Genomic DNA, 13,727 nt, shown 5'->3' with positions numbered 1-13,727 from the left:
ATGAACAGTAGCTCTGAGCTCCTTCTCCACCCTGATTTCTAAAGAATGTTTTTTAAATACTAATTTCAGGTGGGTTTACTGTGGAAGTATAAGCTTAATGTAATCTGAAGGATGCTGACAATTAGAAAACTAATGCAACTGTAATATCACTGAGCATTGGAGAGGGAAGGAGAATTTGAGATTACGACTAAAATTTAGTAAATTTTAGTGATCTAGTACATGTCATTTACCTGCAGCATTTAGTCAAAAGCAGCCTTAGGTTTAAAATCTCAGCCTGTTAACATGCAGCCAATCTTTCTAGTGAAATCAGGACATTACTTGGTATTGAAGGTAAAACCAAGCATTATAAATAGATCTTTAGTCAAAGATAAACTGTACAAGTTGGGGGGTATGTTACATTTTTTTATGCTAACATAAAAAGCAAGTGTTACCTTTTAATTCAATACAAAATACAGAATTAAAGATACTACTTTGTTGTCCTTTGATACATGTATTGTTTTAGAATTCCCAAACCCAGAGTTTGTTTGTTATAACAACATACAGCCCCTTGGCACTGGTGAGACATTTCTCTTCAGCATTTCTGTTTGCTTTTGCAATTTTTTTTGAGCTATCCCATTGTCATTGTAGTTTTCTATTTATAGGAGATAGCAAAAGAAAAAAAGGAGGGAGGGGAAACGGTATGGAGGTAGTGCTAGGTAATCCTAGCAGGTAATTCTAATAAAAGGATACCTCTTTGTATAGAATGTGTTATACTGGATGGTATGAGATGGAAAAGACCTACTGGATAATTTCCCCTGTCTGTTAAATTGTCAACACCCCACATACACCCCAGCCCCGAAGTATAAAGAATGGTTTATACTTTGATTAAATGTTTGGGATTCTTTAAAAATCAGCTGAGTCTTTTTGCTTGCCTGACTAAATGGTTTCCCATCCATGTGAAGCTGTTGTGACTCAGTCTCTGAAAGATGGTACTGGTTCATCAAAATGAGGACAGATAGGCATACGTCTTACGACCCTCAAGAAGAGGAATCTTGGAGTTAATACAAAGTACAGGACAATCACTAAAAATTGATACTGTGTCTGAAGAGAAGTGCTTTTTTGAAAGGGCTAGTGTTGAACTGAGGTTGTATTTGGTGTCTGCAAGGGGAGGTCAGAAGTAATACTTAAATTGTCAGCTTGAGCCTTCTGATAGCCTGACTGAGGGGCAAAAGAAGTGGGACTGATGTGGTTGATTCATAATAACATCTAGGCTCCATTTTGCTGATTCAATTCTGTGCCTCCCTCCACCCCCTAATTTTTATTAGCAAGTAACTTTTTACATAGCAAATCATGGTAACAGGATACAGTACCTAGAGGCAAACTCTATTATTTTGAAATTATGCGAAACAGACTTTATTGGGTTTAACAGATAATGCTTCAAGCTTTCCTTTTCTACTTGAGTAGCTTGATAAATGAACTATAAGTCTTCAGGTTTGATTTTATAAGTTGATGGAAAGGGAGAAAAAAATCTGGAACAGTTGGTAGGTAAAACTGTATGGTCTAATTTGCCGCTTAAGCCTTTGATAAGTAAAACTGTTGGTAATATTTAAGGCTTGAGAGGTTTTTAAATTGAAAAGGAAACTACTAATAGAGGTGAAGCAATTTTATTTTTAGCTACGTGCTTATCACATAAGTGTTTGTCAGAAATGTGTTCATCAGTGTTTGTGATTTAGAAGGGGATTCTTCCTTCAAAATTTGGAAGAAGTAACAAGGAGCAAAGTAATTATGAATTTGTTAATTAACAAGCTCACAGGAACTGTAGTGTAGCTAAAACTTGGGGATTAGTCATCAAACATAGAATTTGTGGTGGTTTACTGCACGGGGACATAACATTTTCCTGAGCTTTGTTTAAAAGAGGAAAATGACAGGCCATGTACAGCAAGTTAAAATTCTAGCTGGAAAAGGGAAAGAGATGGAAAAACAAGTAGCAGAACCTACCTAGAAGGTTTATTGCATTTAAGAAGAGTAGCAGCTGGCAGGAGGCAAGTTGCAGAAAAAGAAAGAAGCTAAAGAATATAGCTGTCTTCTAGATAATTTAAATCTGATGCTAGGGATATAAGAAATAAGCAGTATTATGCCTAAAGTATAACTTAACTATGATAAATCTACAAAGAAGAATATCAAGTGGGAACCTGGTACTGAGACTTGCTGAATGGTTTCCACGATATGTAAGGTACCTGTTCAGTGGTTAAACTTTCACCCCAAATTGGAGAGGTCTGACAGCATCAGAAAAACTGACTGCAGCTGCCAAATCCAAGAGTAAGTGCAGTCCTGCACTTAGAGGAACTTACTTTAGAAGGCAGCTGTTTTCAGGCCTGCCATTGCTATTGTCCATGTGGCTAAATGTCATACTGTTTTTAGGAAGTTCTGGAGCATCTGTGTATGCCTGCAGTAAAAGCACACTCCAGCAAGTGCCACCCAGCCTGCATTGCTCCTGCTGTGGTTCTTGTTTGCCTGATCAAAGACCTGTATAAGAAGTAGAAGTAGGATGCTGGTCAAGAAGGATGTCAAGGATTACGTTAGATTTAAATCTGAAGAGGAGTAATGACAGAAGGCAGGTGAAAGCAGAATATGGTTTGTTTCTAAACCACTAGGGTAGTATTTGCAATGTGCCATGCAGTAGGAGTGAGTGAAGTGTTAGAGAAACACTTGTCAGTACTGAAGGATACCTGGAGGAAAGTGAACATGGCATTGCTATGAAGATCAAGAGTGAATTGAGCCCAGAGGTAAGTGACAGAGCTGCAGACTGTAATGTGGGATTGGGGCTCAGGCCCTGCTCTCAGCCTCCATGCATAGGTGGTGAAATCTTAATTGAGTATCAAACCTAACTAGTTTAATTGATGCCCTTTAGAAGTCTGGAAACATTGACAAAAGCAAAGAGATTTGAGATGTGCCTCTAGGTCTAAGAGAATTCTTTATCTTAATGCAAAGCTAGGACATACTGATAGGGAAGAGAGAGTGCTGTGATAATTAAACTGTCAAATATATATTGCAGCAGATTAACTGCAGTAAATTGTCCCTTGATTCAGACACGGAGCATTGGCTAATATATGGGTAATGGGGAGTCAGGGGCTGGTTTGCATGATTTTGAGATGCTAGTTAATTTGTGTGATACGTTTAAGTGCTGTTGCCTGACTTTGAGGGTTTTGAGACAGCGTTTGTGGGCTGGCTTGTGTAATCCATTGTGCTATGTGGTTTTGCTATGCTGATATTCCTAATGATTATTGGTTTTCAGTTGAAAATGAGAGCTGGAGGAATAAGCGAATCATCAAAATGGAAGAAACAGAAGAGATCACCAAGGCCTCCTCGCCACGTAACTAAGGTCTCTCCTGGGACAGAACAGCCAGCAGCTAATGCTAGTAACACCACAAGTAAGTTGAAACCTGTTTCCAGAGACTAGACAGTGTCTGTTCAGGAGCTTTTTTTGAATCTCTTTATCTAATTTCTCTTAACATGTTGGTTTGCATTAGACTTTTTTTTTTTTTTTTTTAAGTATATTAGTCCAGTGACTATAGATTTTCAGGTCCAGGAGAAGGAGTTTGAAGGAGATGGAATAAATATCTGATGGAGGAAAGTGTGGTCCTGTGGATAACTTGGCAGCATTTCTCTGCCTTCAGTGTGCCTTACAGGGTGGTTTGTACAAAAGGGAATGAGGACCTGGAGAGGTGGCTGAGGTTATGGGCAGCTGTGTGGTGCAGAGAAGTTTGATGATGCAGCAGGTACATGGAAGAGACTGAAAACAAGAACACTGGCAAGAGGAGAGCTAAGAGGAATGGAGCTGGGGGGAAGGTTTGCTGCAACAGGAGATTGCTGACTTAAGTGACGTATTCTTTCATGTGTTCCTGCAGGATGTACCAAATGGTGTGCTGGTAATGAGGGAAGAGCAAAGTGTGACTAGGGAAAATATACAGGTAGAGCTGAGGGCTGCAAAGAAACGTAGGTATCAAGGGTGGGTGAATGAACACATCACTCGCTACAGATGTAAAGACTGAGAGTATGCATCCACAGTCCATGAAATTTGAATAAAAGGCCACACTCATTAAGGACAGGGAAATAGGGGTGTGCTTATGACTGTTATGAGAAGAATAGAGGCCTTGATATGGGAAGGTGGCATAAAGAATTATGTAGGGAAAAAAAAGTAGAGGGAACAGCAGAAATAGCAGAAAAGAGATTGTGTGCAGGAAACTAATGAGTATACGCATGAATCCTTTTTCATGTGCTTTGATCCAGCCTGCAGAAATAATGCAGTACGTGACTACTGCAGTGAGGTCAAGAATATAACATTGGGGAACTTCCTTATCCTATTGTTGTATGGGAATAGATTAAATAGCTATAACTGTATTTTAATCCCTCCTGGATAAATTAGTCCCTCTGGCTGCAACGTACTCTCTCTTGTTCACTCTACATTTTGGTGGCTCAGACATAAATGTTAACAGTGAAAGGAAGCAGACAGAAAAATAGAAACAATAGCTGTGTAAAATACCTAGTTTGACATTTACTCTGTCACAGGAAAATATTCAGTGTAGTGTGAATGATCCCAGGTGTGTTTCTACACAACAGCGTGATTGGTTGAAAACTTAAGGAAATAATATTAAATGGCATGTAACTCAGAACATTCATCCATATGAGAACTTACCTCTACGTAAATCATCATTATATTTAAGTTTTAAAGTAGGTATTAAATTCCGTTAAATAGCACTGGAATTCCTGTAACATTTTAGAGAGAAAACTGAACTGTGTTACAAAGCATATTATTAACTCTGACCTTGTAGTGCTAGATAGTGTATTAATGGTGCTTTTTAGGCCATAATCCTGGCTTGGAGGGTGAAGAAGAAAAGATTGCAAAATTGATCATGTATTCTGTTATATTTCTTAAAAATCAAGTAAAGTCCTACAACTTAAGACATTTTCAAAAATCAAGTCAGCAATAAAACACCACTGGGTGAAACTGCACATTTCACGTGTAAATTCATAACGTAACTCTGGTTTGTGCCTTTATTACTGTACCCTGCAGTATATCGTCTCCATTTTACTGTTTTAAGTTTTTCAAGTTCTCCTCAGAAGCATGGAGCTGCAAATCTGTGGGTTTCATCAATAAGGAAACTTAGATTCTTGGAGCGTTGTCTCATTTAGAAATAGTAAAAATCCTTCACTTATCCATATCAGACCCATTTGAGTTCTGTTGCAATTCCATTCATTTAGGGAGAATTAAAGAAATAGGTCTTGCCTTCCAATCAATTTAAAATTCTCACTTTGAAGGAATGACGAATTCTCAATGCAGGTCTTAAAAGTGTTTGTGCTGTTGTATCAGAGAGTAAAGTACACCTTTCGGACCGTTTTCAGATTCCTTAGTTATAGAAACTCTCTGCACCCTTTAATTATGTGATTAAGTAGTTTGCTGAGGTTATTGGATTCCAACTGTTGTGTTTTAATGTGGAAAACTACTCGTATCTCACCTATTCACCCATGTAATTCAGCTTAGCCGGAGAGCTTTGTTTATCTGCATTCTCCACATTAGTGCATGACTATCTGAGATTATTTGTAGTGTGAAGTAGTGATCAAATGAATTCTTTGTTACTGTATTCAATGTATGAAGTTTCAGTTGAGGGACAAAATAATACTGATCTTTTTTTCTTATGTTTCTCATCAGCAAGCGGAGTTACTTTCATAGATGCTCCTTCTCCCAGCTCCTCTGGGAGCTCAGAAAATGTTTCATCTGCAGTCAGCCCTGCTACAGACAGTGGTTTGGAGTTGTCCTCACAGGCTACCTCCAAGGAAGATCTGACAGACTTGGACCAAGTTGCTTCTTTGGGACTTAATGCAGGAATGCCTTCTAATGAGGCCAGAGTCACTGAAAATCAAAATCAGCCTGAACTCCAGGTACATGAATATAAGTTCCAGAGGAAAGTTCAAACTCCTAGCAATATTAGTTGTGGGTTTAGCACACTTACTCTATTTCTGTCTCTCTTTTTGGTTGGAGGGAATATGTTCTATTTCAGGGCTTAGGGTCAGAATAAGTTTTCTTCACTGTGAGTGATTTGTAAATTTGTAAACATTCCTTCTTTGTTTTCTCTTGAGACCATCCCTGTTGGCTCGGAAATTGTAACTGTGTGGCTCAACAATGCATCTATGTAGCTAGTTGTATTCTCCCAATACTATTAACTGTAATGAAAAGAGGAACTGTTAAGAGGGAAACAGAGGAATCTGCACAAATAATTTTATTATTTTTAGTGAACAATTCTACCTGACTTTGTAGAAATAGAGCTGTTGGTGTTTATGTGAAATAGGACAAAACTGAACTAAAGTCTTCACAGGTAAGTTTTCTGTTATGTTGTCTCCACCTCCTCTGCAACAGTAATATTGTTGAGGGGATGGATTAAAGCTGAGGTAACCTTTCAGAGCTGCAGATATTTGGAAAGGTAAAAATGCTAAGAAGATATCAATAGAAATAGTGTGCTGAAATTATGTAGCTTTTAAAACAAACAAACAAAAAGAGCCAAATCCTAATCTCAGAGGCAGCAAGAATTGATAGTCTGTAGAAGTATCTTCAAAGTCCTTAGCCTTGCAACCTGGAGTATTGTAAAATAGATAAGAACTAGATGAACATGAAAGGTCAGAGAGGGCTGCATATTATCTAGAGCTGCTCTTTTCTCTTAAATTTTGTTTTCCTGTTCCTCTTCCATTAGTGACCTGTGTAGTTTTAATAGTGCCAAATGAACTGTGAACAAATAAGCCTTTCTTAGTGCTTGTTAACTCTTGTTTTGCTTCTTTCATTCTCAAATGACTGATATCAATGAAGAATGAAATCCTGAGGGAGGAGAAGATCCAGTCAGCTTCTGTTGAGTCTATCCCTGAGGTCCTAGAGGAGTGCACATATGTAGCAGAACAATCTGACTCTGCCTCAGTTCATGACATGGACTATGTAAATCCCCGAGGAGTACGTTTTACTCAGTCTTCCCAAAAAGAAGGTGAGAAGTGGGCAATGTTGCTGAAGTCTTTTTTCCTTTCCACTGCTCTGTTTCCCTTTCTGCTAAGAGAGTGATAAGCTCCTGTTCTTCAGCAGGTCTGTAACAATTTCATTTGTAACACTTGTTAGGTACCTGCAAAAAGCAAAAGCAAAGTTTAGAGTGCTAATCTCTCTTCTTCCTTTAGGAGCAGCACTTGTCCCTTATGGGCTACCATGTATTAGGGAGCTGTTCCGCTTTCTTATCTCACTCACCAACCCTCATGACCGCCACAACTCTGAGGTGATGATCCACATGGGGCTGCAGCTGCTAACTGTTGCCCTGGAGTCAGCACCAATTGCAAATTGCCAGTCTCTCTTGGGACTTGTGAAGGAGGAATTGTGCCGGCACCTATTTCAAGTGAGTCTGGCATATACTAACATGTCATATGGCAGTGGGGATTCAGGAACTAGTTTGCATCAAGGAGTATAGTGGAATTTAGTATTCTGAAGTTTGGCAGGTCTCAGTCTTCAAATAAGCTCTTTGCTGCATTGCAGTGAGAGTTCTGAATTGCACTAGGGAAAGAAGCAGTGCTGTTGCAAAGCCAAAGAGACCAGGGCCAAGAAGTATGAAGGTGATTTGAATTAACTGTTACTATGGGATAACACTGTGTTTTGTTATAATTGGTACTGAGGTGATTATAGGTGCAAGTTACCAGCTTAGTCGTAGGCAGAACCATTGGAGTACTAAGCTATTAATTGCAAAAGGGCTATCTCAGAGGCAGGTCTTCTCCCATGTTCCTTCTCCACTAAGACGATCTGTGGATATGGCAAAAGAATAAGGTTGTACTAGGAGAGGTGTTACCAGAAGCAGAAGGGAATTAAGTATACTCATCCTCATTACCAAAAAGTGAGGCCAGGAGATTGAATAAGGGATTGTTTTTTTGAAATACCATTGTTGTGGGAGGCAGTGTGGATCTCAAAGCTGTTGCGGGTGATGCCTGCAGTGCCACAGTACTGCTACTTATAGCACATAATGATTAGCCTTTGTAATTCTTAAAGGTATTTTTATTTCTTGTTCAGCTCCTGAGTGTTGAACGGCTCAATCTGTATGCAGCCTCCCTCAGGGTGTGCTTTCTTCTCTTTGAGAGCATGAGAGAACATCTGAAATTCCAGCAGGAGGTGAGTTTTTTTTGAGTATCACAGGGGGCCTAGCAATGTTTATTGGGCTTCAGTTGAATGCATATAGCTAAAGAGAAGGATACAATCTAAATGTCAATTCACCTTTGTATAAATTACTCAGTGGGTTATGGGTAGGTCGTGTAGGCCTTTTCTTGCTGGATAATAAAATGTCCTTGAGACTGGTGTACTGCACTACTGCCTTTATACTGCTTTTTAGAACAGTAAATCCAGGTGCACTGAATGGTAAAACTGTATGAAAACTTTTTACAACCTCCTCTAGAATGAGATATCATTAAAGATGGAGTGTCATGTGGGAAGATGAAGCTTAAATCTATTTCTGTAGTCCTCAAAGCTGTTCACTGTCCTGCTTTCTTTTTTCTTTCCTTAAACTGAGCTGCCCTGTGTTTCTGCCAGATGTATGTCAAGAAGCTGATGGAAATAATCACTGTGGAAAACCCAAAGATGCCCTATGAAATGAAGGAGATGGCTTTGGAAGCCATTGTTCAGCTGTGGAGGATCCCTAGTTTCGTGACCGAGCTGTACATTAACTATGACTGTGACTATTACTGTGCCAACCTCTTCGAGGAGCTCACCAAGCTGCTCTCCAAGGTGCTGAGCTGCAGCTGCTGGGCTAGAGGGAGGGAGCTGAGGGGTGCCAAAGAGGAAGCCAGTAAGATGCAGAACTTAAGAATGGGAGTGGTTAGAACATTCGGGGTGAGTAGTATGTAGAGATGAAGAGCCATTTAACATTTAGAAGCAGAAGAGAAAAGAATAGCCATGGTGCTTTGATAATGTCAGAGCAGATGAACCAGAAAGTATATACTAGAAAGCTTCAAGTGAAAAATTTGGGGTGTTCTGTTGTATGCTTTAGGCTTGCCCAAGCTGTGAGGGAAGCTTCCTTCCCCAGTTAAGGTGACAGAGGCATGAAAAGTGACTAATATTTTATTTCCCAGAATGCCTTCCCAGTTTCTGGACAGCTGTATACTGTTCACCTGTTGTCTCTGGAAGCGTTGCTGACAGTTATAGATAGCACTGAGGCACATTGCCAGGCCAAAGTGCTGAGTAACATACATCAACAAGAGAAGGAAGTTGTCAAATCCAGCCCAGAAACTATGAACAGCACCAAAGAAACAAGCAATAGTAAGACCACTTTCCTTGATATTTTGATATTAAGCTTAGCCTTATGCTAAACTTGCAGATCTCATTTTGGTAGCTGACATAGTAAGCTCCTTAAATATATCTTTTCAGTCTTCCTGTTGCATGTTTTGTAACTACACACTGATATTAATATCCTTCCTATTTGTAAAATTTACAGATACTAAAATGTGCCCCTTGTGGAATTTTGTATAAAGGCCATGTCAAGACTGGCAGTCACAACATAAAAAGGGCATGCCATGGAATTCATGTAGACAAAATACTGAGGAATACTGAGAATTGCAGTTACCTGGGGGGAACTCCTTTGAATGAGCATATGTTCTGTTTAGAGTGATCGGTTAATTATTTCTCTGTTGCTAGCTTTTCCCTTGGCTTACGGGTTTGTTTATGTGTGGGTTGATTTGTTGATTTGTTTGGGTTTTTTTTAATTTCTACAGATAATGAGAGAGTACTCAGTGAGGGAAAATCTTCCAGTGCAATCTCAGAGCCAGCTGCAGCATGTCCTCCCACCAGTGGTTGTCTTATGGCTGACCAGATGAAGGAGGGCTGCATGGAATTGGAAGGAGGAAGTGAAGCAGGTAATAATCTCTGTGGTACCCTGACATTCTGAGTGTATATGACATTTGGTGACTGGTCTTGCTATATGACAGACCGTTGTAGCTAGTTTGTGTTCAAAATCAGGAGGAGTTATGTGGTGAATATCAGTTTATTATGTGTGTGCTAAATATGCCTGTTAACTGTTGCATTTCTTCAGGAAGGGGGGTTAGTCTGGTGGGTCACTTTGGGGCAAAAGTCTGTGAAATTCATAAAACCAGTGGTTAGTATTTTTAATAGTCAGGAGGCCTCCAGGGGATCAATAATGTAGGCAGTCAGAATAGCCAGAAAATTAAATCTTGTGGATGTGTGAAAATGTCCAGGACAAGAAGCTACTCTGCAATTATGCTGGAGAAAATGTAGGTGAGAGGAATGTAGTAATTGAATAGCAGCACATTGCAGCAAGACTTCATGACTGAAAGTTACGATGGGATTCTGTTGTGGGCTGAGTGCTATTCTGGAGATAGGTTTGTCTGTAATGATGCTTTATCCTTCTAGCTGAGAAGACTATCCCCAGGAAGCCTACTCGATTTTCTTGTATCCTTCCAAACCCTCAGGAACTTATGCAGATTAAGAACAAAAAGAAGGTATGATTTGGGATATACTACAAATGGATCTTTTGAGTGTTCTCCTTGTTTCTCATCCTATGTGAGCTTTGCATAAGTGGTCGTATCTCAGAATTTTTGAGTTCTAGTCGCTGCTGGTAAGAATTAAGTAATCACTGAAAATCCTGCTACACTGCGGAGACAGCAATGATTATTATCTGTTCTGGGTTAGTTGTGCTAAAAGTTGCAAGAGGCTTTGGGGAAATTTTGTGGCACAATTTGTAAGCTTGATCCATCTGATTTTTGGGTGGATGGATTTAGTTTACATTACATGGACATAAATTGGTACTTTCATTAAAATTGGTAGGTTCCCTACTCTTATCAAAGCTGTAAATGGAGAGCATACCAAGAGGCACATAGTAGAAATTAACAGTCCAGCCTGCTATTCTGATTTGTTTGTTATGGATAACTGAAAAGATTGTCTTGAATGTGACAAAGCCATTCTTTGTCTAGATGTCCGTTTCTTTGAACCTCATTAATCCAAGTCATAGTCTAAACTCAGGAATGCAAAACTCCTGAGTGGTTCAAGTCTATGTCTAGTGTTGACAAAGGTGCTCCATGCTGATAGCTTTGTATTTATCTGTTGTCTTGCGCACTTGCCTGCTTGTTCTTGTCTTCAAAGAACCACCGAGTTTTGGCATTACCTATGTTCTAAGAAATGGATATTGATTTAGTAATTGTTTCATTTGTAACACTTAGCATTAAGTCTAGCTTTCATGGCAGCTTTGCTGATGGACTTTGTGTGAAAGTCTGTTGTTGAGAAGGGAGCTTGCATAATGCTTCCACTGTTCTAACTGAAAACTTCTCATAATACTCCAGCTTTATTGTGCTGGAAAACAGGGTTAAAAGAAATCAAGAGCATTGCCAGTGGTTGAGAGTTGCTTAATAGAAGTTCCAGGTGGTCATAGAAAAAGGGCAGTGCTTTACACTGCAGCAGAAGGCAGAAAGATACTCATAAATCTGTTAGTTTGCCCAGGGAAAAACCTTTCCTGACCCTAAATCTGCTAATGGTTTCATCCTGAGCATGTAAACATGGCACACAAAACAATCAGTTTAGATAATATTGATGCTGATATGGCACCAGCAGTTTCTGCTTCCTTTAACCTCTGAAGTAATAAACATTACCACAGCTGAAAAGAGGAAAAAAGCTAAATAAAAACAGAAAACAAATTATGCATCAAATGAAGATTTTTCTTTGTTTCCAAAGGCAAGGGCCAGAAGCTCAGAAACATAGGTCTGACATGATTGTAAATGCAATGCAGACTGCGAGCAGTTTGGTCTCCTTTCAGGTGGTCTTAAGAAGTATAACCAGTCCATCGAATACTTGGGTTACAGGATTTCAAGCTTGAACAGCTGCTAGCAACATACAATCCCTTCAGGCCTGTTATACCAGGCAGCATATGGTTATTATTTTGTTATGCCCTCACTGGATCCTTGTGCACTCCATGCTATTTCAGTGTTTTGCCGCAATTGGAAGATGTTCCCACAGGCAGGGGAAGTGGAGAACAGAGGGCTAGCGGACTCTGAGGTACTGAGAAACCCAGGGAAGCTAGTAATCATGATGGTCACGAATTTAGTTCACTAGGTCATCGCTAGCAGTTTGATCGTGATAGGAGCTAACAGGGAACTGACATTTATTCCGGTGCCTTAGTAAAGTTCATATAGTTGTTTGTGCTTTTGGTTTTTCTGAACGCTGTCAAGAACATTCAGTTAACCCTTTCTTAGTCAGGTGTTTTATTACACTGTGACTGTGGTACAGTCTAGTTTCCTAAAAGAAGAATTAAGCAGGACAGAGTAGTTGACTTCCGTTCAAAACCAAAAATGCATTTGTTCTTCCCAGCCTACAGACAGTCTTGTCATGCTGGAATACCAGATGTTCCTGGACCATGTCTCACTAGCAGAATATTTTCTGGTTCTTAGTTTAAGCTTTTGCAGCAGTTCTTCCTTGCACTTGCTGAATAAGTGCCAAGGATTCTTGCTGCATGTCTCCTGGCAGTGAGATAGAGTATGAGAGCTTGGAGCCAAAGGGTACAGAACAGGGCATGGAGCAGAAATGCAGTTGTAACTGGTAGAGCTGATCTTGCCACGTGTCTGGGGTTCATCAGAGGCTTTGTTTATGTAATAGAGCAGGTAAGATGTCTGGGGTAGCAGAGCTAATTGCTCAGCTTTTCAAAGACGGCAGCTCATGCTTGCTCTGTCCAATATTATTTGATAGTGAATCCTTGTGGTGAATGAAGGTTTTCTGGCCTTGGTTAGCATTCTTGTCAGATTATGCAGTACAATAAACTTGATTATGCTAGGGTTGTTGTATTTTCTACTTAGCTTTTGGCTCAAATGCCAAGAACAATCTAAATTAAGAAATGCACTCTGAGCTTGTAATTACCATAATGTCTCCTTCAGCTCCTGATAACTGGAACAGAGCAGTTCAACCAAAAGCCAAAGAAAGGGATACAGTTTCTGCAGGAGAAGAACCTTCTTGCCACCCCCATCGACAACAATGAGGTGGCCAGGTGGCTACGGGAAAATCCTCGTCTGGACAAAAAGATGATTGGGGAATTTGTGAGTGACCGTAAGAACATAGACTTGCTGGAAAGCTTTGTTGGGTGAGTAACTTTCTTTAATCAGAAAGGAGTGAAAGTCAGGAGTTCAGTGATAAAAAAGCACTAAAGCAGAGTGGAGACATAAGTTTTGTATTGCTTAATTCTCTGCGTACCATCATGCCTTAATCCTCTGCATCTCTTGCATATGGTAATACCTTAGATATGTATATATAGCATGATACTTTAGCTCCTTTCAGTAGGGCCAGTCTCTGTGAAGACTAGAGACATGATTACACACATAATCACCTGTAGGATTGTTTGTCTTTTACTGGGTTTTGCCTGTTTATGGTACATTCTGTTCTGTGATTCTATGATATTTCTTCTCTCCTTACCCTTCCCCTCTTTACTGCCTGTTCTCTGTGAAATCTGGTATTCTGATACTGAAACGTAACAGTGTTGTAGTCAGCAGATTTATTGCATCTCATTTCATTGCATTGCATTTCATTCTTCTTGCAGGACTTTCAGCTTCCAAGGTTTAAGGCTGGATGAAGCTTTACGACTTTATCTAGAGGCCTTCAGATTGCCGGGAGAGGCGCCTGTAATCCAGAGACTGCTAGAAGCCTTCACAGAACATTGGAGGGTGTGTACTTGGTGGGCAGAAAGCTCAAA

General features: G+C 39.8%; 1 protein-coding gene across 9 annotated transcripts in view; it reads left to right on the top strand.

The window, feature by feature from the left end:
- Positions 1-13,727, top strand: part of GBF1 (golgi brefeldin A resistant guanine nucleotide exchange factor 1) — a 113,307-nt gene that overhangs the window by 79,235 nt on the left and 20,345 nt on the right. For 8 of the 9 annotated variants that reach the window (XR_013957150.1, XM_080620593.1, XM_080620589.1 and 5 more), the window contains 11 exons: positions 3,275-3,410; positions 5,690-5,919; positions 6,839-7,007; positions 7,192-7,403; positions 8,066-8,164; positions 8,579-8,773; positions 9,118-9,304; positions 9,757-9,897; positions 10,412-10,500; positions 12,919-13,121; positions 13,575-13,698. Coding sequence is in view for 8 of the 9 variants with exons in the window: in XM_080620593.1 (XP_080476719.1) it covers positions 3,275-3,410; positions 5,690-5,919; positions 6,839-7,007; positions 7,192-7,403; positions 8,066-8,164; positions 8,579-8,773; positions 9,118-9,304; positions 9,757-9,897; positions 10,412-10,500; positions 12,919-13,121; positions 13,575-13,698 (1,785 nt within the window). In the remaining variant the exon portion in view is untranslated. Of the gene's footprint in view, positions 1-2,545; positions 2,766-3,274; positions 3,411-5,689; positions 5,920-6,838; positions 7,008-7,191; positions 7,404-8,065; positions 8,165-8,578; positions 8,774-9,117; positions 9,305-9,756; positions 9,898-10,411; positions 10,501-12,918; positions 13,122-13,574; positions 13,699-13,727 lie in introns of those variants that run through there. The other variant, XM_080620591.1, reaches the window with a different exon arrangement.

This window comes from Psittacula echo (genome assembly GCF_963264785.1).
Source record: "Psittacula echo genome assembly, chromosome: 6".
Taxonomy (NCBI): Eukaryota; Metazoa; Chordata; class Aves; order Psittaciformes; family Psittacidae; genus Psittacula; species Psittacula echo.
The sequence above is the reverse complement of the archived record's forward strand: the minus strand, read 5'-3'. Positions and strand labels throughout refer to the sequence as shown.